Source organism: Abramis brama, assembly GCF_963993115.1.
Source record: "Abramis brama genome assembly, chromosome: 19".
Lineage (NCBI taxonomy): Eukaryota > Metazoa > Chordata > Actinopteri > Cypriniformes > Leuciscidae > Abramis > Abramis brama.
This window is the reverse complement of record NC_139981.1, coordinates 3,076,413-3,104,270: the sequence shown is the minus strand read 5'-3', so window position 1 is coordinate 3,104,270 and position 27,858 is coordinate 3,076,413. Positions and strand designations below refer to the sequence as shown.

The following is a 27,858-nucleotide window of genomic DNA, read 5'->3' as shown; positions in this document are numbered from 1 at the left end:
ATATATATATATATAACCAAAATTTTAAAAGATGGTTAAAAAATATTACAATCATGGTTTCTGTAATTTGACATCCTCAAATCAGTGTCTAATAGTACTTATATACTATTACAGTAATTATTCATATTTTTTAGGTTTTTCAAATTAATTTTAGTTTTAGTTTTTGTAATGTGTTTTTTGCCATATTTATATTTATATACATTTAGCATTATTTTATTCCATTTTTGTTGTAGTAATTTTAGTTCAACTTTTTCATTTAATATTTATATTTGTTTCAGCTTTATTTCAATGAAGAAAAACAATATTTTATATATATATATATATATATATATATATATATATATATATATATATATATATGAATTATTAAATTATGAATTTCTTTCCTCTGCTGAACACAAGATATTTTGAAAAATGTCAGACCCATTTACTTCCATAGTATTTTTTTCCATACTATGGAAGTCAATGGGTCCATTAACTGTTTGGTTCCCCATATTTTTCAAACTTTTGAGAAACTCATACAGGTTTGGAGCAACTTGAGGTTGAGTACGACTCCCTTTAAGTCAGCTTTATTTCAGTTAGCGAAAACAATTTTTACAAATTTTAGTTTTAGTTAACAATAACAACACTGCCGCCCATCTTTAGCGGAGCTGCTGCTCCCTCTTCTGTGAGCAATTACATCTCGCAAAGACAAAACGCTCATTATCTGCAGCCTGCTGGGTAATCAGCCCGAGATAGCTCCGCCATATACAGCGCTAATCAGAACCAGCACAGCCGTTTACCCCGAGCAACTCTCTTAAAATGGCAGGCGTTACTGGGTCATGTGATGAGAACGAGCCACATCCTCTCTGACAGGGAGGCCTGTTGTGATGTCATAAGGACCCGACTGTTTATTAGCAACGAGGGGGAATCCCGCTGGCTTTAGGGCGGCATCAACAGCCTGTTAATTAGTCCTGGCTAAACGGACAAGATTGGCTCATTAGGGTCCTGCTGAATGGACACGGAATTATGCTGTCAGGAGTTTTCATGGGAACGAATCATTTTATAGGCTTCCATCCGGACTCCCCGTCACACTTATTTACTGCATCCTTCCTCTAACAAATGGCATTATTATGTTGTGGAAAACTTTGTGCATTGCGGGAAAAAAACATTATGATAAAATGTACGTTTTACAACATGGAAGAATATGATCAGAAAATGAGTCGTAGATACGTAGTCCCCATTATATATTGGATAAATATTATTTGATAGTACCAAAATTTCAAAAGGTGGTTAAAAAAATATTACAATCATGGATTCTGGAATTTGACATCCTCAAATCAGTGTCTAATAGTACTTACTGTATATACTATTACAGTAATTATTAATATTTTTTAGTTTTTTTTCAAATTAATTTTAGTTTTTGTAACGTGTTTTTTGCCATATTTATATTTATATACTTTTAGCATTATTTTATTTCCATTTTTGTTTTAGTCATTTTAGTTCAACTTAAACTTATTTATTTCAGTTAGTTGCCAAGGCTAGCATTTTTAATTTTCATTTAAATTTTAAATTTAATATTTATATTTGTTTCGGCTTTATTTCAATAAACAAAAAACGATTTTAATAGTTTTAATTAACAATAACAACACTGATCCTCATGTAAGCAAACTCAGTCGCTAACTTTAGCTCTTATGTCGTGTTAAAGTTAATAAAAAATAAAAAAGTTTTAATAAAAAAAATAGTCTTCCCCCAAATGACATCATCGCAAAGACCCCCAAAATGTACCTTTGTCTCTCTTCCCATCATGTACTCAAACATGACCTTCTTGAGGTACTCGTATTCGGTGGGCTCGGAGAAGGGGTCCGTGCTGTTGTGTGACATATCTGTGAAGACAAACAAACAGCAGATTCATCATAATCATTCACCATTCATCATTATCTATGAGTACTAGAGACTTAAGCTCAGTGTTAGATGAAACAGTCACAAAACCCTTATTCAGTCAAGATCTGCTGAACACTGCTCCGTCAGGCCCGTAATTAAAACCAGAACAGCCAGATGACGAACTTATAAACCCTCCAAACACTCCACACCAACCATCATCTTATAATAGCTGAACCAACAGAGTCAAGACAACGTAAATAATGTTGCAACTTGCAAATGTAACTAGACTTTTACATTGAAAACTTGTTTGCCTCGATTCTAGGATGGTTTAATTGTTTCAAATCTGAAGAATAAGCATTAATAAGAGTTAATCTTTCAGAACCTGCACTGGTAATGCAGGACAATTTTCCTCAGCTTTGACATCAATAAGATAAGCATGCATTCATACACTCAATACATTCATTAAACACACACCCGCGACCTCTGTGTGGCAATAATCAGCCCGTAAATCAGAGCGCTAGACGCGCCTCACTTCCAGGCACAGTAGTTAAGGGTGCCAGCTCGCGGCGACACTGGAAACACTATAATGACAGCATTGTGGGTAAAATACAAGAAGCTTTGGCTCAATCTAGGTGGGGGCTTTTCCGTTTTCCACCCTGCTTTTAATGGATGAAGAAGTGAGAGCAGAAACGTAACAGGAGACGTTGAGACCATGAATGAACAAAAACTAACTTTTAAAAAGGCATGTAATAAAGCTGGCAATGGGTGGGTATGTTTCTGCGCTGCTGATACCATGGAAAACATGACGTCAAATACCTACGAGAACACCACAACTTTAGAAATCACATGCCAGTACAACCGCCACACCTAAAATATTTTTTACAAATCTTACCGACCCCAAACTTTTGAACAGTAGTTACGTTTTTGCTGCTAAATAGAGCTAAATTTGAGCTATTTAGCAAAATTTGCTAAATTCAAGGATCAAAGCTGATCAAAACCTTTTCCTTTTATCCTCCCTTGTCTGGCTTATGCTACTCTGGCAATGCCTGAACTTTGTATTTTGAGCACTTCTTGCGTTGTTTTTGCCTCTTCACCATGACTCGCTTGCTTTAGTCCTCATTTGTAAGTCGCTTTGGACAAAAGTGTCTGCTAAATGACTAAATGTAAATGCAAACGTGCACATGTGGTAAACAGCATGCGCATTCAAAGCACCCCAGATGTGCAGTAAATCTTCAGTACTGTCTCACAGCAGTGATGTAAGGATTAAGCAATTATCCATTTTTGAGTGAAACGGTTATTTTGAAATACGCATTACAATATCTAGAGCACGCAGAAACGGCACAGAAGGCACTCTGTCTGCCTCATTAAACCTGTGAATGACTGGCAATTAGCAGGAGGAGCCGTGCATCTCTCTGGAAAGTCCATTTAACCCGCGCTGAAGACACTCGGGTGGCTGAACGACCAGGAACAAGACGGCTTGACAGAGAGAGCTGGAACTCGAGGTGCCTCTGAAACTCAAACAGGCCTTTGATCAGGAAGCATGGAGAAATGAGGGGCGAATAAATAACCCGACCTATCTGACTGACCTCAGGACAGCCCAGCTGGGCCGAAACACGAGCCACATCAGCCTCATCTCCAAAACAACACATCCATACAGAGGGCCTGGTTTACGACAACCATTAGCACATGCTTAAACTGTTGACTGCACAATGAACAACGAATAATATAGAAAACAATGAATAGTGACCGTAAATCACTTCAATACTCTATCAAAGACTTCTGCAGGTCGTTTCTGAGGCAGCGTGTGTCTTGTGAGCGAGCGTTTATTGGAGGGTGAAGGTCAAACGGACTTTATAAACTACTGTCCCTTTAATGTGGAGGCCACAAAGATAAGCTGAGGGATAATGTTTGTGTATAAGGTCTGAGTTAGCGGATAACAGGCGGTTTGTTTAGTTGCATGTCAAAGATGTCTTCAAAGGAAAACCTCCTTTGGGAAATAATTTAGGACATTTAATGTGGTTTATGAGGAGAGATGATGACTACAGCTCTGTTTCCAAACCTAAGACAAGCTTTCTATCAGGCTTCATCGACACTCCCAAAATGAAGGCTGTTTTAAGATGCCGTCTTTGGGACAAATTCAGCATTTCATGTTTATTTTGCGGATAAAGTAACTGAAGAAAACATTACAAAAATGCATCCAGGAAGTTGAGAAGAGAAAAAGTTGATTGAGGTCAGTGTCTTTTTTCATTGTTTTTTGAAAGAATAACTCTTTTGCTCATCAAGGCTGCATTTATTTGATAAAAAAATACAGTAAAAACAGAAATACTGTGAAATATTATTATTTATTATTAATGTAATTTATTCCTGTGATCAAAGCTGAATTTTCAGCATCATTACTCCAGTCTTCAGTGTCACATGATCCTTCAGAAATCATTCTAATATGATGATTTGCTGCTCAAGAACCATTTCTGATTATTATCAATGTTGGAAACAGTTGTGCTGCTTTATATTCTTGTGGAAACCAAGGTACTTTGGATTCTTTGATGAATAGAAAGTTCAAAAGAACAGCATTTATTTGAACATTATAAATGTCTTTACTGTCACTTTTGATCGATTTAATGCATCCTTGCTGAATAAAAGTATTCGTTTCTTTAAGAGAAAAAGAACTGACCCCAAACTTTTGAACAGTGTTGTATATTTAAAGACATCATGAATCAGTGTTCACAATGCATTTAAAGGAAATGTGAATTGCTCTAACTTATCGTTTACTGAAAATTCAGTCTACATTTCCTTATTATTGTATCCAAAACCAATATGACATTCTTTCCTCCATGTAACACAAAAGATTTTGGTGCTGATAATAACGCTGCTCTTATCCAAACAATGCGAGTATAAAAGACGCTGCAGATCTCTGAGACGACTGTCTGGATCTGGGGTCATTTGTGGGAACTGGGGAGAAACACGGTCTGTGAAACCCATTAGATTCAGAGATGAGCTCTTTATTACACCAGCAGGGAAGGGCCGTGGAGGGGCAGATCTCTCTACAACACCGGCCTCTGGCTGCCCATATGTTTAAGGTCTGCATATGTGCATGATTGATAGCAGGGTGTTAAAGCACGGCTCTCCTGTGGAGACTGATGGCTCTGAGCTAGTGAAGATGAAGCTGAGGTTTGTTTGCCAAGGGTCAGTGTTCCACATCATTCATTAACCTCTGGGAACTACAGGAGATACTTGACAAGCATTTTACAGTCATTAGGTGGCTAAAACTCCCCCAAATTCAGATTACAAACAGATAAATAAGACAGTAAATGACATCTGGATAACAGCTGGCTTTAGGACCATTGTTCTGCTTGCCCCCAGATTTCATAGCACTCAAAAGCCATCTTTATAGAAAATTATTAGGATTATTTACCTCGATATGTGCTTCCCAGGTGGGTCACCACTGTGTTTTTATGGGAGCGTCTTATTTTGTCTTCCAGAGCATGAATCTAAAAAATAAATTGAGAATTAAGACCATTATTGAAAATAAATAAATACAGTGTAAAAGTGATCTTTAAAGTGAACGGTCTAGGCTATAGTTTAATACAGGTTTTAGGAATTGAAAAAAAAAAAAGAGAAATGCAATCAGGCATAAAAACTAGTCATGAAATCCCACTGCAATCTTCATCTACGTCTACACTAATCCAGATACATTTGAAAATGCTGTTTCCGTGTGGACTGTGAAAACAGAGATATTCTAAAACAGTGATGCACGTTTAGTCATGTGACGCTTATTGTACCCAGTTTTATACTGAGTCCCAGCTGTGAGCTATTCACTTTCACAGTGTTGATAAAGATAAATGTTACTTTGTACAACCTTCATATTACTGTACATTCCTGCAAAGATGACAGAACATTAATTTGCAATTGCTGTCCTGTGTCAAAACATGAGGGCAATTGCTCTTTAACTAACTAACTAACTAACTAAGGTCTCTCTATATCATCTCAGTGAGTTTTTATTACGTTTTACGCATGTGCAGTTAGATGATTTAAAGGGGTCATGAACTGGCTTTTTTAATTTTTTTATATTGTTGTCTGAGATCAACTTATGACGTTCACTTGGTTTTTACATTTAAAAACATCAAAATGAATAAGTAATAGGCTATTTTCTACCCTGGTTTTGAGCCTAGCTCCTGAAACGCTCGGTTTTTATGGGCGTGCCGCATTGAAGACTTGGAAGTAAACGGCCACTGCTATGATTGGATTACAGTTTTGCATATTATAATGAGTTTCATGTAATGCGCGAATCGGTGGGCGGGGATAAACAGGCAGTGTTGAAGTAGGCGTTGATCTTCTTCTGCGGAGGCGGGGTTTGATACCCTTTGACGTCATAGATCCCCACTTTGAAAAACCTGTCGTTCGCTGTGCCTGGTGTCAATAAAAGCTTTTATTGGACTAACAAGGAAGTTTTCAGTTCTGAAACTTACAGGATATTCTTATAGTATGATGACCTCTTATATGTCAAAAGCTCAAGGAAAATTTGATTTCTCAGTTCATCACCCCTTTAAGGACAATGTTTTGGGGAAAACGCATAAAATGCTAATGTGGACGGAGTGCTTTGAAATGAAAATGCCGTTTTCAAATGTGTCTAGATTAATGTAGCCTTAAAATGAGTAATAACTTCCCCTACACTAGTCCTCAAATTAACAACAATGTATGGCCCAGGGTGAAGCCGGGTTATAAAAATAAAGGCATGTTCAGTGTGTTCGCCTCCTCGTGTGAGTTAGCATTCGTGTGGGGTGAGAGAAACAGCATGAGCGCTGCTGTAACTGTTTGTAAAGTTGAAATAAGAGTAAACAGATGTGCGGTGCAATGAATCTGATCTCGTTTCGGTTTTACACAGCTAAAGGGGTGCAGGAGCTCTGGGAATGTGACGGGTTGCTAAACGCTCCTCTCATTCTTTCTCTTTGACTTCTACATTGTCTTTGTGTGCTAAACACTTCTTAGGCCTAAAACATACTCTGTGCAAGCATGCAAACACAAGCTCTACGGTCAGTTCTCTCATTCAGGTCAACTACTGAAATGGCAAAGCAAGAGAATCCTGATGAACAAGCTAGTTAAAGTTAGTTAAACTGTCAACAGGGTTTATTACTAGCCTGGTAATACCAAACTCTGCTACTTCGCTTTGCTTTGTAGACAGAGTCTGGCATGGCACAATTGAAAAGCGTTTTCTTTCTCGCGGGGGGGGGCGCTTGTCTGAAGTTTAAAATCATTGGTTACCCGTAAGCCAATCACATAATGTTTGGTTATGGCGTGTGTTATGCGCATGCTCAGCCGCATCTAACTTCCACTGTAAACACATGTATGATGCGAAAACAAAACCATCGAGCGAAATACCGGAGTAAACATGGCTGTGAACGATTTTTGCAGATTATGTGAAGTAAATCTACGCATCCACGGTACAATCAGCATCTACGTCACAGTTCTCAGCCCGCCCTCTGTTCGTTGATTGGCCCGGCCGTCCGAAGGCCGCTGGAAAACTGAAAGATACGCTGCTATCTCAGACTGACTACAGAAGCGAAATCAAATTGAGCGGAAGTAGGAAGTCTGACGTAGTCAGGCTAGTTTATTACTAGCTACATGAAAAATAACACATCCGGTTTAGCGGTTTAGACTTGCTAAACTCTCCGTCTTTCTGTTAGTATACCTCTTCACTTACCCTGTCATGGTATTCCTGCTCTTTTAGCTTGGCTTCGCTCAACATGGTTGTCTTTTCTGCAAGCTGAACCTGATTGGACAGAGAAAGAGACTAGAGGTCAAAATGTAATCAAAATAAGAGCAACATGTGGAACAACACCACCATTCAGATGTAAGATTTTTTTTAAATGTTTTTGAAGAAAAAAAAAAAGAGTCTCTTATGTTCACAGAGGGTTATCAAAAACATAAGTAATTGTATAATAAAAATAAGATTGTGTAATATTTTTACAATCAAAAGCTGAATTTTCTGCATAATTACTCCATTACTTTCAGGATTCTTTGATAAAAAGAACAGCATGGTCAAGTTAATGCATCCTTGCTGAATAACTTAATTTCTTTGGGGGGAAAAAACAACAACTTTTAAAAGCTAGAGTGCACAGTGTCTTGGTTTTAAAGTCCTCCTGTGGTGAAAATCCAGCTTTTAATGTTGTTTATATGTGTATGTGGTGTTTTTAATATGCTTTAAGACAAACCATGTGCAAATTCATAAGTCGACGCCATTGCGGAGTATTTTCTCTTTAAAACTGCAGTGAACCAAAGACAGTCCCAAAAAACACGGTTTGAAATCGTTGGTGTTTCAACCAGTTAAAATTTCCAAAAACCTGAGTTAATCAGACAAATAGATGAAAATAAAACCTACCTGTAACTCATCAAGACCCTGAAACACAAAACAGAATCAGCAGGTCACATGACTGCATAATTCAAACAATTCAACAATCAATTATAACTAGATGCTGTAGTGTTTGCCCACAGAAAGCTTGTGACATCAGACTGCAGAAATGCAGCATGGGCCCCAGAGGTGTTTCACGTCTCCGAGAGCAAGCGCTTCGTAACGGCACCGAACACACAAGGAGCACTTTATCCTGAACAAGGCTCAACTTTTTGCCTCTCTCCAAGCATGCACTGCTCGCCTGAGAGCGCACTGTGGCATAAATCTAACAGCCCAGGATGCTCTCTGAGGGGTTAATTGAGAACAGAGACTGTTTAAGGCCTCTTTCTCAGGGATACATTCCAAACCTTTTCAGGAAAATTCATTCCTATGGCCTATTCTTTTATGTCCACATTTAAACATGGAAACTCGTATTTACGATAATTCCGATAGAGTGTGAAGGCAGTATTCATTTATTTACAAATCAAAATCCATATGGAAATTTAAGCAGTCATTTAAAGTCAATTTGTTTCTCGGAATTATTGTCAAAGCTCAATAAATATAAAACATAGAAAAAATCTTTGCCATTAACCTGAAGCATCAGTGTTTGCTCATGCTATTTTATTCAGTTTGAACTCTTTCCCCACCAACGTAAAAAAAAAAAAAAAGTTGCCAGCATTTTTTTTATCACAAAAGTTGAATGGCCCCCAGTATATTTTGTTGTATGAATATCTGAACATACAATATATCAAAAGAAAGAATAGAGCCTCTGCTTATAAACAAACAAACAAGAAAACAAAAAATATATTTTTGCTTCATGCATTCTTTTTGTTATCAACACTTGAATGTGAGTAAGTTTCATTAAAAAAATAAGCAAAACTTTGAGCAAAAAGCTGAGAAAATCGTGTTTGTCATGTCAACATTCAGAATGATGATCAATACACAGATGGAGTAGATCAAGTCCATCAACACCCCTAATGCTTCACAGTCCAGTACCTCGTCCTGGGTCGACATTTCATTCGGTAACGTTAGACAGTTTTGATTTACATGCTGTTTAATGTTTGAAGATCGTGTATTTTACATGTGCGTAAGCAATGCTTCTATCGCTTGTTTCTGCTTCTTCTTTGCCTGTGTTTTGATCAGGAGATCCAGTACTCTTTCAGAAGATGAGTAATAGCGCCCCCTACCGTATAACAGTGAAGACATGGATTGCCGGAAATTCCGTCAATGGCAGGGAAAGAGTTAATCAATTTAATTAATTAAATATAAATTGATTAATTCAGCGGTGCAGGTCTAATTGCATTATTTTTGAATAATGACTTTAAATTAAATTCACACTGAATTAACATTTAATTAAAAACGACAACTCATGGTGTGTAAACTGAGGCTCTGTACCTGTGGGCCGCTGAGACTCCTCTGTTGAAGATCCTCTAACTCCTTCTGCACCTCCCAAACACGGTCGCCCATCTCCACCTCACGACTCTACAAGAAGACCAAACTCTGAATCATTTTACAATGCTGTCATATTATATTAATTTCCAGGTAATAAACTTGGGTCTTAAAATGCATGGGTAAACAATTAGATCTATGAGATGTGGAAATAATCCCATTTCAAATAGTTAGCATACTTCTTAGCCAGGATGGATGTTAGCAGCATAAGGTCTACATCATTCACTACAGCTCTAGGGGGAGTTTGAGGTGCTAGTTTACTGAGGTAAGTGTTTCCTGATGATTTACAAACTATACGCTGAAACCTGAACTTACTGACTTTATGTGGTGGAATTAGCAAAAGCTATAAACTCCTCACAAAATGATTCCTGTGCCAATGTCTTTCTATAAAGTATTATCTGAAGCATCTGCTGGACATTTATCAATAACTCGCAATTATATACAAAAGCTACAATTTCACTTTATTTTGCTGTACCTGAAGGACCTGCTCGTAACGCTGAGCCATTTTGTTTAGGTCTTCTTCCTTCTGAGCGATCGTTTTCTGAAGTTGACTGACTTCATATCGATGGCTATTTATAAGCTCAGATTCAACACCTTGAGCTTTCTCTGTGTGGAAATAATGAACAGGAAAGTACAGTAAGAAGACATGAAGATTGTTACCATGCCTGAATGTAAAACACTCATTTCCAGACTGGATGAATCAAATGACAGGATTGAAAAGACGGTAAGATGGTAAATCAATCATATCTCGCATTTCCTGAGGCCAGTAAATCAGCAACTTTAACCAACTATAAAAACACAGTTGTTTTATATCATGTCCACAATGCTTTTCAAGACTATTGGTACTTATTTTGTTTTTTTAACAATATTTTAATTTTACTCAAAGGAATACTCAACATCAAAATTAAAATTACATCATCATTTACTTCCTCGCATCTTTAAAAAACAGATAATTCCTTTGTCCATCGAACAGAAAAGATGTCAGGCAGAATGTTCACAATGCAACTTTTAATATAAAGAAATTAAATGAGAATCAAAGCTAAAAAAAAAAACACTTTTGGGTGAGCTATTACTTTTAATATTTAAATAACCTGCCCCTTTATATATTTAAATTACCATATTCATATAGCATGATATTCGCACTTTACCACAAGGTTCTTTAAAGTACGGCATGGTATTATACTAATCACAGTAGTGTCCGGAAAACACAGTATTACCATGTTAACATGAGCAATAAACAGTACTTTTGTGATATGCCCCTCTTACCAATGGTCTCCTTCACAGAACCTTCCAGTTCCTTTTCCTTCAGGGCCATTTGGGTGTTGAACTCCCTCATTAACTGCTTAAGAGAAGAGTTGTGTTTCATTTCTATGTCTTCCAATTCAAGCCTGTTTAAAAAAAGAAAAGAAAAAAAAGATCACCAACCATATGAACCCCGAGAAGAACGGTGTAGCAGAAAATATGCATCCCCCCCCCCCGTTACTAAAATAAAACAGAAAAAAGTGTCATAAATCTTACTTGAGCTTCTTCTCGTTTTCCTCAGCCATCTCCTTTTTCAGGAAATCCAGCTCCTTCTCATGCTCTTTCCTTAGAGACCGAAGGTCTTTTTGCAGTCTGGTGTAATCTTTGTGGAGCTTCTGCTTCTCGTTCTCAGCCTCTACCAGTTTGATCTGAAGATCATTCTCTGAGGTGTTTGTATTGTTGATTAGGCACTCACTATCAGTCTCCCCGTTTCCTTGAGGCGAACTCTGTTGTGCTTTCAGCTGATTTTCTTTCTCTTCGAGCCTCTGCTGTAAATCTTGGAGCTTCTTCTCATATTCCTTCACCAACAAGTCCTTTTGACTCGTCCAATCGTCTTGGTCCCGGCTTTCCTTGGCCACTAACATTGCAGGCTCCATTCCTAATCTACTAGAGGTCATTTGCACTTCAGAAACCTGTTCATTCTCTACTTGATCAATCTGTTTCTCCTTAATCTGTTCTTGAAGATCCAGGCATGTCTGTTGAAGCTCTTGCACTCGAACCGTCTGTTCAAGCAGGTCTGCTTTAAGGCGACTTACCTCAGCTTGGTAGTTTGTAATCTGTTCATTAGACTCTGCAAGTTTGGTCTCAAGCTCCTCAAGTCTGGACGAAGTTTCTCTTGCAGCAAAAGCAGATTGCTCCTCTTTTGCAGACGCATCTTTATGAATAACAGCAAGCTTCTCTTCATACATATCTTTTAAGTTTTGCAGAGAGGCCTGTCTTTCCTCATCTTTCTGCTGCAATTCTTGTAGATATTTTGCATGCTCTTCCTTTAATTTTGCAGTGGACTCCTCCATTGTCTTCTCAATTTCCTCTAAAGACTTTATACGTTCTTCTTTTTCAGTCTGGGTTTGCTTGATACCTTCCAATTGCATCTGCATGTCTTTGATAGCCTGCTCCTTTTCCTCAATTTGTGAAGTCAACTGTTTACGAATCATGCCAATCTTCTGCTCTGCCTTCTTCTTCAACTCGGCTACTTTACCAGCCGTCTCAGAGGACGCCTTTTCCCGAGCTGCGTTAACAGCCTCTTCTTTTGCCCTCAGAATCTCTGCCTTCTCCCTTTCAAAGTCATTCCTCTGGGCTTCAAGTTCCTGCTTGGCTGTTTCAACTTCTTTCTGTAAAGACTGAAGACTTTCCTCAGTTTTTTGTATTAGGGCACCACTTTGAGAGCTTTGGTCCTGAGCTTCCTGCACCTGTTTCACCAACTCCACCTTTTCGCTCTCCCTAATGTTAAGTTGCTGCTGCAAATCAGCTGCAAGTTGTTCTCGCTCTTTTGTCCGCAATTCCAGCTGCTCCTCCAGATCACAAACTTTCTTTGAGCAGCTTTCCAGCTCTGAGGTCAAGGCATGAACCCTCTGTTCTTTCTCACTAAGTGCCTGGTCCATCTCGGACTTACTAATAGAGTGATTGTCAACGCTGGCAGTGAGCATCTGAAGTTGTTCGTCCTTCTCCGAAATCTGCCTCTCCATTTCCGCAACTTTATCTTGAAGAGACTTAACGGTGCTGTGACTCTGACTGAACTTCTTTTTCTGCTCAGAGAACTTATTCCTGAGTGAGTCTACCTGCTCTCGAAGTGAGGTCTTTTCTTTATCAAGTCTTTCCACCTTCTCCCCCATTTGGCATGTTAACCTCTCCTTGTCCTCATTGTGCTGCTGATTCAGCAGAGATATGGCTTCCTCTTTTTCAGTTATGCTACTCGATAACTGGGTCTTCAAGTCATTTATGACAGATTCTAGATTGCTGATTTGCAAAACATTTGCTTTGAGATTTTCTGATATGTTTATGTTCTCCTTGCGAAGCTGCTCAATGTTAAGGTCTTTCTCAGAAAGTACTTGGGAGCGATTCTCTGCATGGTTTTGCAGAGACTCCATTTCAGTTTGTAAGGCTTTAAGAGTCTCTGAACTTGCACTAAACTCAAGAGTTACCTCATCAAGAGAGCTCTTTAGGTTACGGTTCTCGACGAAAGTCTGTTGAAGTTCTTTATCTAAAGTGCTGATTCTGTTGTCCTTCGTCATGATAATATTTTTTAGATATGTAACCTTATTCTGATTATCTGTAACCCGGTTTTGTAATTCCCTAACTCGTTTCTCAACTTTCTTACACAGCTCAACAGAGAAACCATCTAACTTATCCTGTGCTTTCTGAAAACACTGTTCAAACTCCTTTGAGATGGTACACAACTGTGTCTGGAATTCTTTTTCTTTGTTTTTAAGTTCAGCCATTTTTTCTGCAAGTGTCCTCTGGAGATCTTCACCCTCTTTACACTTGGATGTTTCAAGCAAACTCAATTTTTGCTGAGTGTTTTTCAACTCTTCAGATATGCCCTGCAATTTCTCTTTACTAGTTTCCTCAGCCTTTCTCAGTTCGTCCTGTAGAAGGTTCCGTTCATTCAAGGCCTGGTTTAGATTCTTCTCCATGGTTTCGACTTGTCTTTTAAATATACCTTCCCCTTCAGACAAATTTTCCAGCTTGCTTGCTGCTTCCCTGAGCTCTGTCTGTAGTTTCTGCACAGTGGTTTCCCTCATGGCAAGCTCCTCCCTGAGGTTCTGGATGTCTTTCATGATCTGTTCCTTATCTTCCCTGCTGGCCGAAAGCAGCTGCGAGATCTCCTCCAACTCTTGGGCTTTCTCTTGCAAAGATTGGGCATGTTTTTCTTGCATCTCCTCCTCATGCTGGTTGAGTTTCTCCTGCCAATGTCGAACAAGGTCTTCCTGTTCCTGTTTATGGGTCACCTTAAGTTTGTCTAAGTGCTCCTTGTGATTGGCCTCCAAATCAGACATGGTTGTGCTGAGGCCCTCAGAGCTTGCTTGTGCCATCTCAAGGATCTTCTCCTTCAGTTGCTGGTCTTTCCGTTCTAACTCTTGAACGGTCTTAGATAACTCTGCTTTGGCATTCTCTTCTTGATCCTGAAGCTTCTTAATCAACTTGTCCTGTGCTTCTTTGACTTTCTGCTTGAATTTCTCCATTTTGTTTTCCTGGGATTTCAGCTTGCAATCCATGTCTTTCCTAATGTTTTCAAGTTTCTTCTCATAAGAACTCTTCTGGTCATCCAGCTGCTTCCTCAACCGGTTTTGCTCATCTTGCATTGTTTTGCAGGTTTCAGAATGCAAATTCTCTTTTTCAGATAGGTCCCTCTTGACTTGCTCCATCTTCTGCACTAGTTCCTGAAGTTCATTTGTCTTCTGTTCAAGACACACTCCTTTCTCCTGACAATCGTTAAGCACTGCCTCAAGGGTTTGCTCAAGATCTTTCACTTGATTCTTGGTTTGCTGGAGTTCTTCTGTAAGTGTGCTAATCTGAGATCTTGATTCCTCAAGGGCCTCTTTATTCGATTGTGCCCTGAGATTAAGTTCTTCCAACTGAGCACTTCCATTTTTGTGCAAAGACTTTTCCCTGAGCACATGTTCCTCTAGTGCTTTTTCCTTCTCCTCCAACACAGTCTTCAGCTGATTTATCTGTTCTTTCAGCATTTTCTCCACCATTGCAAATGACTGTTGATTCTGTATCGCAGCTTCGATCTCCACCTGATATTTTGTTTGTTCTTCCTTAAGTCTTTCCTCAAACTCTTGTCTTGTGGCTTCACCGGTGGCCTTCATAGAGGACAGCCTTTCTTCTAACTGTTGTCTAATATTCAGTACTTCACTGAGATCAGACGACAGGGTCTCAATCTCTGTCTGTTTGTCACTCAGCTTATCAAGCATCTTTTTGTTCATGTCTTCCACATGAGAATGGAACTGTTCCTCCTTGTCTTTCAGAATAGATTCAATCTCTACCTTGTGTTTCTGCATGAGCTCTTCCATAACAACATCATGCTGCTGGTTGAGGTCTGCTATTTGCTCTGTCTTTGTCCTTTCCAGTTCTTGCTTATGTGCCTCTTCTAAAGCAGCTATTTCAGCCTCATGTTTCTTTCTCTGCTCTTCCAATTGCGCAGAGAGATCATCCGGCTTGGTGTAATCCTTCTCTGGGCTACTCATACAACTCTCAAGTTCTTGAATTCTCTGTAAAAACAAAAAAACAAAATTTTTAAAGGAATGTATATTGCAAAAAATATGGCATTGCTTTCATTCAAATCCTCATTCATGCTGACTGTAGTTATATTGCATTATTTGGCTATGCAACTACAATAAGGATATCCTGTTGATCTAATCTCAGATAGAGTGGCATATAAACTCACCGTTCTGGCAGACTCCAACTCTAGCTGTAGTTCCTTGGCTTTGTTCTCCCCCTCAGACTGAATTGCAGATTTCTGCAGCTCTGCTTCCTCCAGAGCGAGAGATGCCTGCTGTTCTCTTTCCTTTGCCGACTGCAACAGCTCCTCACGACACTGCTCCTGAGGTTAAAAAAAGAGCATTAGTGCAAATAGCTTGGGTAACGGCTACATCCAAGCTAATATTTCAGTGAACTTATCACAAGTTACTACATAAATGAAAATCAGGGCATACCACCGCCTGTTTGATCTGGGCACTCAGTTCCTGTTCTTTGCTAGCCATAGCCTCTGAGTGTAACCGCTCCATTTCTGCTACCCTGTCCTCGGTGGACTTCTGAAACAAAAGAAACCATGGAAAAATATTAACCTTTGTCAAGTTTGGGACAATTTTTGGTAACACTTTATTTTACAGTGTCCTAGTTACATATGTTACATGTACTTACCATAGTAATAACAGTAAATTATGCATAATTACATGCAACTAACCCTCAACCAATCCAAATTGTTTGCTTTATTGCCATATCAGCATCAAATACATTCATGGCAATATTTTGGATTGTATTATTTTAAAAATTAAATAATAAAACAATACAAAAACAATTAACAATAAAATAACTACCAGTATATAAAATGTCTCAGTTTAATGTTTAATAAAAACTGATACCCATATGAATATAAAATATTCCCACATGAAACCTTTCTAAAAAATCTATTAATGCGATTTATGGTGAAAAAAAAAAGGACTATATATATAAAGAATAAAGTTATAATAAATAAATATAATAAAATGATTCATATTCATATTTTAAATTTTCTCACAAATAAACTCAATGGGTACACCATAAAAATTTGAAACATCTCATTTGACTAGTCCCCATGGCATCATGATTTGGTTAAAAAAATAAACTAACTCAAAATGTCACTCTTCAATGAATTATTGGCAAGCGAAACAGAGACATACTGTATTTTTCTTTGTTATGGCATGGATTATGGTCATGATGAATGAAACAGAACTGAATTTCTGAAAAATGAAGCCTATCTCAGATACAAGCAGAAAGAATGGTGGTCTGTAAATGTGGCATCAATTTAGTAAATTTTGATTTACTATTGCCATTTAGTTAATGAATGATCCTCCAATACACAAAGGAAGAGACCAAAGATGTGCATATCTATAAAAACACACAGCCTTCGTGGGAACTTTGCAGTCATGGACGTTAAAACGCTCATCCAGACAATTCTCAGGATGAATGTGACACTGAGTGTGGATTGATGGCTTTTCCAGGCAAAATAACTTTAAACATGTCGAGTACAAATGAGGACAGAGAAAAGGCAAAAGGAACATATCAAAATGCAAAATAAAATTAGTTTTCTGTCTTTTTAATGCTAGTGTCTAAATTAATGCATCTCCTCATCTCAAACAACACTGATGTGTGTGAAAACAACTGAAATAGTTGCATTATTGACTTTTTTGTGACCCAAACAGTCAACATTTAGTCCCCTTTTCCACCCTCTCTATGACCCTAAAAACTAAACAGTTTGTTAATTTTTTCTTCTGAAACCCCGTTAACAAGCACTCTTTTAATAAGCGATCAAATAAAATGAGATAAGCATGCACACCTTCATAATGGTGACCACTTCTTGTTTGACCCTGGTCAGCTCCTGTTGCAGGCTTCGTCTCTCTTCCTCGCTGGCCTTCTCCACCTGCTTCACCTGCTCCTCCATGCTCAACTGTAGCTGACGGCGTGTCTCCTCCGCCCGCTGGGACACACCCAGGGCTCTCTCCAGCTCCTCAAATGCTGGGAAAGAGTCACATAAAGTGCAGTTAGGACGAGTAGAAACAAAGGTGGGATAAAGAGAAAGGAGATAGTCTCACTCACCTGCTTTCTCGGATTTCTCTTTCTGTTCCTGCAGCTCATCTTTCTGCGCGAGGGTTTGCTGGAGTCTGGAGCGCAGCTGAGCGATCTCATCTTCCTTCATCTCTAAAGTCTCATGCATCTGACGCTTTGTTTCAGCAATGACCATTCCCTTCAAAATGATGCGTAGGTGAGTATTAAAGGGGTAGTAGTATACATTACACACAAATTAAATGTACTCATCCTTGATTTTTAATGGGTAGATGTTCAGTCAATAAAGGCTATATTTTGTTCTGATCCTCATGCAAATTTCAATTTTAAGACATCATAGGTTTGGCGATTTTTAAGAAGAGCCTGCGAAATGAAACTTCAAATATACAATTTTGCAGTCACTTTTTTTCAGCAAATCTGCTGTCAATTATGTTCAAATACGTGTGCAAATCAGGTTCCTGCTCCTCTACAGCATTTCTGTGCTCAGTTTGAGGACGCAACGCTAATAGTTTCTGACATATGTTTGCATTCTTTCACATTCCATACAGTGACCCAAGAGGAAATCATCTCTATCCTGCAGGGTGAAGGTCAAATGCTAAACACAACATGACTGATTCGATCACAACTCGGTAGCAGACAGACAGCTCTCCATATTTCACATAATTCCAACCTAGATTACATCTCAAAGACTATTTCTATCACAAGGTGCAAAATAAACACTCTACCAAGACCAAATGCACATCAAAATAAGTATAAAATATAAATGTAACAGACTGAAATTGAAAATTTATATTTGAATTTGTGTAATTTTATATTTTATTATTGAAAAATGTAATTTATATATGCATATACATTAATTATATATTATTATTGAAAACTGTAATTTATATATTCATATGAATTAATATTATAGAAATAATATACATTTATATACATTTCAAGAATAATATATTATATAACACACACACATATATACATATATATATATAATTTGTCCATTTTATTGCCTTTTTCATTTAATTTTATTATGTTATTTTATATATTTAAATAATATTCATGCATATATTTATATATATATAAATATATACACACATAATATATATTGTATATAAATTAATATTATTTAAAAAAAAATATATATATTTTAATTTAAAATAATGCAAGCTACAATTTCATGGCTTGTGAAAATATTTTGATTGGTCAATTCACCCACCGCTGGCAGATCGGACCCCGCTTGATCACTGTCCTAAAATAATAAGCAATATACTGTATATCCAGGCTTACTTTTATATGCAAACGTGATAAAGTGAATGACCCACAGGAAATATGTGATGTTTTCCAATCATTTTATAAAGCCTTCCCGGGATAATCCATCTTTGTCTTTGGCTAAGAGGGCGAGTGGAATTTGTAATCTTCTGTTCATGCTGGCTCATAAACAGTCCAGTGGCAGACACACAACATAGCTGAACCCTTCTGAGGAGTGAGATGAAGCGTGTCTCTCACCTTGTCCTGCTCCAGCTGCTCGATGAGGTTCTTGGCGTCTCCCAGCTGTGTGATCAGCTTCGTCTTCTCTGAAGTGTGGAGTTCCTGGTAAACAGACGATGATGAGTGTGTGACGATGGATCTTAATCCATTATTCTCAGAATAATAATCAACACTTATTGAGCATCAATCATAAAGCCCCCAGAGCCAGCTGGTCTAGACAACCTGGATTAGAGTCACTTGGAAACGTTCGGGCCAGTTGGAACTGAACTGACCTGAAACTTTGACTTCCAGAATGTGGAAAAAAAAGGTTTGGTTGGATGTCAAAGGAAATTTTGCACATCCAATAAGTCTGGCTACACAAAATGGTATCAGCAACCATACAGTTAAGCTGTCTTACATCATATTTCTGTTGCGATGTGCCCAAGAACATGCTTTAACTGTGGAAACACTGTAATTTACTTTATCATAACAGCTGGTAAATGCCATCGCATTGATCTTCCAGATAACTATAACATATACTTAATGACCAGGCGATTAAATTAAAACAGCAACCATGAAGCTGTGAATAATTTTCAATGTCTCCACCGGCTGCGCTGAACTCCCGCCACAGATAAACACACACACACACACAACCCAGGCCACATCCACATCACAGCAGCCCTTGGAGTCTCCGCACCAGACCAACAATCAAACCTCAATTACAGTCGGGACAGCAGCCAGTGGTTGTGGCGGATTCGCCTCGAACGCAGAGCGACACTCAGTCAGGGAACGTTCCTGTTTCCTGCTGGTTTTCCTGAACTAGAGAGTTTGACACTTACAACTCAAAAAATAAATAAACTAAAACGGTACAGAATAAATGGGAATAAAAGCACATAAAATGCTTTATTTAGTTAAAAAAAAATGCTTTTTTAAAATAAATCTTTGGTCTTTACTGAAATCTGAATAAACTTTGGTGCATAACTTTGTGCTTCAGACATAAATGATTCCTCTAAACTCCACAGCTTATTGAGAAACAATCAGAAAAGTGATCTAACTTGTAATTTTGACCTGCTGGGTGATAAAATGGCCAAGAAAAAAATTCATACACTGCAAAAATGATTTTCTTACTTAAATTTTTGTCTTGTTTTCCAGTACAAATATATGAAATCAAGATACATTTACTTGAGAATCAAAATAACTTTTTAAGACCATTAAATAACCATTAAAGATCCATCAAAATTAAGCGAGTTTATATTTAAAACAAGACAAAATATCTGCCAATACGGTATGAAAAATCAAACTTATTAAAAGGGAAAATGATTCTTTCTCTTACCCCATTGGCAGATGCTTGTTCTTGTTTTGGAATTAACTAACTTAACTTTAAGTTTTTCAGAAAACTCCCTTTGAAGGGATAGTTCAGCCAAAAATGAAAATTAGCCCATGATTTACTCACCCTGAAGCCATCCTAGGTGGCTCTTCTTTCAGACGAATACAATCTGAGTTATATAAAAAAAATGTCCTGGCTCTTCCAAGCTTTATAGTGAAGGTCAATGGGTATATTTTTTGGAAGTCCATCAAATTGCATCCATCCATGATAAAAGTGCTCCACACTGCTCTGGGGGGTTAATAAAGGCCTTCTGAAGTGAAGCGATGCGTTCGTGTAAGAAAAATATTCATATTTAAAACCTTATTAACTAAAATAACTACCTTCCGGCAGACGGCCGTACGCAAGTCGACTTGCGCCAAAATAAGAATGTCATATACACCTAGGATGGCTTCAGGGTGAATAAATCATGGGCTAATTTTCATTTTTGGGTGAACTATCCCTTTAAGGCAAGTCATGTGACTCGGTGGCCATCTTTGAAACGCCTCTCTGGCAGCTGTTTCAGTCATGCAAGTGCAGCTCCTATGTCTTTGAATAAGGAAACATCAAATTCTCCAAAGCTGTTCACCAAGCTTACGATTAAATTTCATATTTGAAATCGCCAATGAAATCTGACATCTGTATCATACATTTTGCTTATAAACACTCAAATCATGACAAAAAAAATGCATTTTTCAGGCTGGACCAGACAATGCGCATGTGCAGTCCTAAGAGTGCATCTCAGAACAATGACAATTTATAAAAAATAAAAAAAATAAAAAAAATCTAAAGCTTTACTAATAGGCGATTGGCTCTTTTATTTAGAAGGCGGGACTTATTCTGCCATTGGCCGAATATTGAATATTGAGGAAAATTGGCCTGTACAAATCTAGTTTTATCCTACCACTTTAATTTAACGCAGACCTTCAGTGTTTCACATAAATCTGAAATGATTTAATGGTCAAGTAAAGCAAAGACGAGTAAATCACTGAGTTGAGTCAGCTGGTGTGTTTTAGTGTGAGTGAGTGTGACGGTGTGTCCGTACGCTGTTTGAGGCAGGACGGGGTGAGCTGTTAACCTCTGCTCTCACCGTCTCCGCTGAGCACCGTTCCCACACACAGCACAAACGCATCACATCCACAGGAAACACACTCTCGGCACTCCACCCGCTACCTCTCCAACACACACACACACACACACACACAAACACACACACGTTTTCTAAATGGGGACATCCAATATAAGTTTTTATACTGCACAAACTGTATATTCTGTCCCCTTACACTAACCCTACCCCTAACCTACCCATCTCTCACACACACACACACACACACACACACACACACACACACACACTAACCCGACCCCTAACCTACCTAGCACACAAAACTTTCTGCATTTTTACATTTTTAAAAAAAAACTTTAAATTCTTTATTTTTATACTACATTTACAATTGAGGACGGGGGTTTTTCTGAGGTTTTGTCAGGTTTTGGTCACTTCTGGGTACAAATTTGTCCCCAAAATATAGTTAAGTACTGTAGGTACACACACACACACACACACACACACATTAAATAATATATATATATAAAAAAAATAAACTAATGTGTGAAAAAAATAAAATAAAATAAAAATAAAATAAACATGTATGAATAAAATAAAATAAATAATGTATGAAAAAAAAATCATGTATGAAAAAAACACGTATGAATAAAATAAAAAATAAAATAAACCATGTATGAATAAAAAAATAAAAAAATGTGTGTGTCATTTCGTTTTTCTATACCTTGATTTTCTCAAGCTCTTGCAGCCTCTCCTGCAGCTGCTGCTGTAAAACCTCGTTCTCGCTGCCCAGCTGAGCAGAGCGCTCTTTACTGGAGCGAATCATCTCTTTGCATCTCTGCAGGAGACTCTCTTGCCTTTTGATTCGCTTCTGAAGCAACTCAAGGTCCACCGTGCCGCCCGGCTCTCCGTTGCCCTCTGCTGGACACACACACACACACACACACACACACACACACACACACACACACACACACAGAAGACAAACAAACAGGTTCAAGACAACTTTTGTGTAGAAACATATTAAATGTGCACTAGAGAGTCTGCACACACCTGTATTAGTCACGCTGTCATCTTTCGAGGGGCTCTGAGGGTCAGAGGTCGCGTCAACCGCATCTGTAGACTGAGACGTCTCAAGCTCTGGCGACACCATACCTCCAGGTGCCTGTAGTCGTTTCTTCAAGAGAGACACCTGAAGACAAACAGCTTCAGTATCACCTCCGTTAACATGGGAATGACCCGAGCAATAGAAAAGAAAGGCGTACTTGAGTCTGCAGCACAGTGATCATCTGGTCCTTCTCCTCGAGAGCAGCATCAAACTCCTCCTGCAGGTGTTTCTTGGTCTGCTGGTCCATCTGGAGCTCCTGAGGAGGAGAGATGAGGCTCACGTCATATCAAGAGTTCACAATTCTATTGGCATTTTCGCTACTTCTGAGTTTTGATGATCTCATACTTGGGAATTGGCAGTTTACTGGCGGTTTAAGGATAAATAAAGCACATTAAATCATTTCAATATAGAAAAAATAAATAATTTAGATATTTTTATGTTTTTGAAAAAGTCTCTTCTGCTCACTAAGGCTGCATTTATTTGATCAAAAATACAGTAAAATCAGTAATGTTGTGAAATATTAATGCAATTAAAAATAACTGTTTTCTATTTGAATATAATTAGGGCTGAGCAACAATTAATCGCATCCAAAATAAAAGTTTGTTTACAATATGTGTGTGTGTGTACCGAGTATAATTATTTTATATATATATATATATATATATATATATATATATATATATACACACACAAACAAACACACAAATGCATGTATAGATTTAAGAATTTTTTTTTATTTATATATAAAATCTTTATATTTATATATAATAAGAATTATGTAAAAATATATATACAGTATATATATGCAAATATTTTTTAAATATATAAATGCATATGTGTATATTTATATATACTAAATAGTTATACACAGTACACACACATATATGATGTAAACACAAACTTTTATTTTGGATGTGATTTATCGCGATTAATCGTTGCCCAGCACTAGAATATATGTTTGCAGTAGTGGTCAAAAGTTTGGAAATATTACTGTTTAAAATGTTATGTTATGCTCATCAAGCCTGCATTTATTTGATCAAAAATACAGAAAAAAAAAAAGTAATATTGTTCAATATTATTCCAATTTAAAATAATGGTTTTCTATTTTTATATATTTTAAAATATAATTTATTCCTGTGATGCAAAGCTGTATTTTCAGCATCATTACTCCAGTCTTCAGTGTCACATGATCCTTCAGAAATCACTCTAATATGATGATTTGCTGCTTAAGAAACATTTATGATTATCATCAATGTTGAAAACAGTTATAAAAGCGGCTTAATATTTTTGTGGAAACTGTGACACAGTTTTTTCAGGATTCTTTGATTAAAAATTCAAAAGAACAGCCTTTATTTGAAATATATATTTTTTTTTTGGAACATTGTACATGTCTTTACTGTCACTTTTGATCAAATTGAATGTATCCATGCTGAATAAAGTATTAATTTCTTTAAAAAAACAACAACAAAAAAACATCGTACTGAGCCCAAATGTTTGAACAGTAGTGTATATTAAATATTTGATGTATTATCTTGATCAAATCAAACCCAGAGAGACAAAATCCTGAAATGTCTCTGAAACATGCCACATTACAGACGTTAGCTGCATTGCGAATGCTGTCTTTAAGTACACAGTGTGAAGCGAGGAGTAATAGAGATATCAGAAGTGGAAAAACATCGACGGTAGAGCCTGTGATGAAGAATTAATGTGTGAGCCAGAGGCAAAAGACGAACCTCCCTGAGCTCTCCTATTCTTCTCAGGGCTTTATCTTGACTCTGGCTGAGGATGGCCTGAGAGACACACAGACAGAGATGAATGACAGACAGCACAAATTAAAGGAAAAACATTAGGAAAACATCCCTCGAGCTGCGAGGAAAACTACAGTCATTAATTCTGCGGCATCGGCTGAATATGAAATTACCTGAGTTTTCTCTTTATCCCGATGTACGGTTCTGTAGGCTGTTACCAACTGAGAGAAGAAAAGGAGGAAGAATATATCAGTCAAGTAACAATGAACAAACTGTCCCATTCCCAAATCAGGAATTCTGTGTAGGATCACATGATCTGATCAGAACTGGGATCAGAAACATCTCAGGGATCATACATGTCCATCTTGAGTGATCTAATTTACACTTTTGACTAGTTGATTAGTTCTGCCACTAGTCAATGCTTTGTCAACTAGTTGTAGGTCATATATTATATTATATTTATTTATTTATTTATTATACATACAGTAGTGGTCAAAAGTTTGGAAATATTACTGTTTAAAATGTTATGTTATGCTCATCAAGCCTGCATTTATTTGATCAAAAATACAGAAAAAACAGTAATATTGTTAAATATTATTCTAATTTAAAATAATGTTTTAATATACTTTAAAATATAATTTATTCCTGTGACGCAAAGCTGAATTTTCAGCATCATTACTCCAGTCTTCAGTGTCACATGATCCTTCAGAAATCATTCTAATACTGTATTTGTTTTTACAGTCAGATCGTTGTCTTATTTTTAAATCTTATTTAAAACTTATTTTGGCAAATTAAAAATGACTAACCGTTAATAACCCTCTCACTGTCTTATCTCCGTTATCTGTTCGGCTGAGGCGGCACTGATGTGTCATGTTTAGTATGCATAGTCTGTACTAGAGGGCTGAGCTCTTCTTGAACAAAACACACTTGTTCAAATAATCTCTTAATTAGATCTTAACAATATGCAACGCATGTTCATACCGCAAAGTTTATTGATCTATTACTTGCCGATTATCTCAGGACACATCTTACAGCAGAGGAAATGCAGGGATTACAAATGAGCCAAAGAGCTTTCCTTGAAACACGAAACCTTTTATATTCAACGTGCGTTTGTGCTTTAATTTGCATTTAACCCAGCGCACCAGGAATGGGAGAGCCTTAGATTTGGTACCAGGCCAATAAATCCATTTTAAGTGCATCGCAACTGGCCAATGGTTTGTTCAAATACCTAATGAGCAATAATACTACTTCTGGAACAGGCACTGATGGCGTACAAAGATTGTAAGCATGAAAAAGTGCACTATATGCCACTTTGACTGAACAAAATCTGCTATTTGGCGAGTTATTTAGAAAAAAACACACGTAATGCCTGCACACTGATATGACTGGTCCAGAAAAGTATTTCAACGTTTCGACCATCAGGATGTTACGTTTGTTTTTTGCTTTAGTTTGTCTCCTTTGTCCTGCACCCGAGTCATTTAGAAAGAAATCTTTTGAATTAGATGCTCAACAATGCTAGAAATAGGGCTGCACAATATATCGAAATATCGCACATGTACAGTACCAGTCAAAAGTTTGGAAACATTACTATTTTTAATGTTTTTGAAAGAAGTCTCTTATGCTCATCAAGCCTGCAGTTAAAAAAAAAAAAAAAAAAAAAAAAAACAGTAATATTATGAAATATTATTACAATTTTAAATAATGGTTCTCTTTTTTAATATATTTTAAAATGTAATTTATTTTTGTGATGCAAAGCTGAATTTTCATCAGCAAGTACTCCAGTCTTTGGTGTCTTATGATCCTTCAGAAATCATTCTAATATGCTGATTTGATGCTCAGTTATTATCAATGATGGAAACAGTTGTGCTGTTTAATATATTTTTTTGGAATACTTTTTTCAGGATTCATTGATGAGTAAAACGTTAACAGCATTTATTCATAAAAACAGCATTTATTCAAAATAAAAACATTTCTAACAATATAAATCGTTACCATCACCTTTTATCAATTTAACGCATCCTTGTTGAATTAAAGTACTAATTTCTTTTAAAAAAAATAGTTATTGTTCCCAAACTTTTGAACGGTAGTGTATATTGTTACAAAAGATTTCTATTCTAAATAAATACAGTTCTTTTTAACTTTTTATTCATCAAATAATCCTGAAAAAAGTATCTCAGGTTATAAAAAAAATATTAAGCAGCACAACTGTTTCCAACATTGATCATAAATCAGCATATTAGAATGATTTCTGAAGGATCATAAGACACCAAAGACTGGAGTACTTGCTGATGAAAATGCAGCTTTGCATCACAAAAATAAATTACATTTTAAAGTATATTAAAAAAGAGAACCATTATTTTAAATTGTAATAATATTTCATAATATTACTGTTTTTTTTGTTTTGTTTGTTTTTTTTAACTGCAGGCTTGATGAGCATAAGAGACTTCTTGCAAAAACATTAAAAATGGTAATGTTTCCAAACTTTTGACTGGTACTGTATATATCGTGATATGCATATTGCAATAACTGGGGTCATGAACAAAAGACAAAGAGAAAATCACTAATCACACAATAACTTTTGTAGCTTTAATAAGAATCAGTAAATATTTAATTCATACAGTGAAGACTAAGCAGAGTTTTATTTTTATGTTTGATTATTGAGTTTATGTTGTTTAATAAACCAAATGTAGGATAACCTGAACCCCTAAACCCTGTGGTTTACACTGATGTTAAAATAACACTTCTTATGCTACAGTAAAACACTGATGTTCACTTTCAGAAGTTGTAGGGATGTTTTCTTGTCACAAAAAGAAACACGCATATCATATTAAATATATTTTTAAGATAATTTAAGTTTATTTTACACGCTTTAAGCATTATCGTATCGCATATCGCATTATAATGAGTTATCGCATATCGCATTTTTCTTCAATATCGTGCAGCCCTAACTAGAAGCATGTAGTAACAGCCTGAAATCGGGTTATAGCAACAATACAGTTGCATTTGATGTGTCAGTCTCCAACATACATAATTTAAAACCTTATTAAAAACGCCTGGAGCAGAACTGTTATACAGATCACAGACTGACTAGACAAAATCTGACTCCACAGAAACACACTGACAGACATTAATGCACTGCTCGCTCTGGTGCACACTTACATAATTAACAATATAATCATAATTCAACATTTCATAACGCAATAATATTAGGCATGTTTCCAAAATCATGAAAAATGACTTTGAGATGCATGTATGTAATGTGAACATGATGGCACCCAGTGAGATCATAAATGTAATAAATATAAATAGTAATCAGAAATCAGTTACTTTTAAACTAATAAAATGCTAATTTTACATGAAATGACAAAAAAAGTGTGCATTTTGTGGCCTGAGGTGTTCAGAGTCACATATGTAAAAAAAAAAATTATACGTAAAAAAAAATATACGTGGCAAAACAAAAGTTTAAACTTCTGCATCTAACTACTTGCAGAAGTAATATGTGACCCTGGATCACAAAACCAGTCTCGAGTCGCACGGGTTTATTTGTGGCAATAGCCAACAATACATTATATGGATCAAAATTATAGATTTTTCTTTTATGCCAAAATCATTAGGATATTAAAGATCATGTTCCATGAAGATATTTTGTAATTTCCTACCGTAAATATATAAAACATTTATTTTTGTGAGTGAATGCAGCACAATCGCCAACATAAATGAACAACTTTAAAGGAGAATTTCTCAATGTTTCGATTTATTTTTTTTGCATCCTCAATTTCCAGATTTTCAATAGTTGTATCTCAGCCAAATATTGTCCTATCCTAACAAACCATACATCAATGGAAA

General features: G+C 36.8%; 1 protein-coding gene across 1 annotated transcript in view; it reads right to left on the bottom strand.

The window, feature by feature from the left end:
* golga4 (golgin A4) overlaps window positions 1-27,858 on the bottom strand; it is a 42,223-nt gene that overhangs the window by 2,701 nt on the left and 11,664 nt on the right. Inside the window, exons 6-23 of the mRNA XM_084093987.1 lie at window positions 24,186-24,233; window positions 23,998-24,054; window positions 22,422-22,520; window positions 22,210-22,348; window positions 21,881-22,077; window positions 18,770-18,853; window positions 17,300-17,447; window positions 17,040-17,218; window positions 15,658-15,756; window positions 15,390-15,545; window positions 11,216-15,213; window positions 10,964-11,085; window positions 10,173-10,303; window positions 9,644-9,730; window positions 8,240-8,257; window positions 7,562-7,630; window positions 5,276-5,351; window positions 1,768-1,865 (exon numbers count right to left, since the gene is read on the bottom strand). Coding sequence (XP_083950113.1) covers window positions 1,768-1,865; window positions 5,276-5,351; window positions 7,562-7,630; window positions 8,240-8,257; window positions 9,644-9,730; window positions 10,173-10,303; window positions 10,964-11,085; window positions 11,216-15,213; window positions 15,390-15,545; window positions 15,658-15,756; window positions 17,040-17,218; window positions 17,300-17,447; window positions 18,770-18,853; window positions 21,881-22,077; window positions 22,210-22,348; window positions 22,422-22,520; window positions 23,998-24,054; window positions 24,186-24,233 — 5,805 coding nt within the window. The remainder of the gene's footprint in view (window positions 1-1,767; window positions 1,866-5,275; window positions 5,352-7,561; window positions 7,631-8,239; window positions 8,258-9,643; window positions 9,731-10,172; window positions 10,304-10,963; window positions 11,086-11,215; window positions 15,214-15,389; window positions 15,546-15,657; window positions 15,757-17,039; window positions 17,219-17,299; window positions 17,448-18,769; window positions 18,854-21,880; window positions 22,078-22,209; window positions 22,349-22,421; window positions 22,521-23,997; window positions 24,055-24,185; window positions 24,234-27,858) is intronic.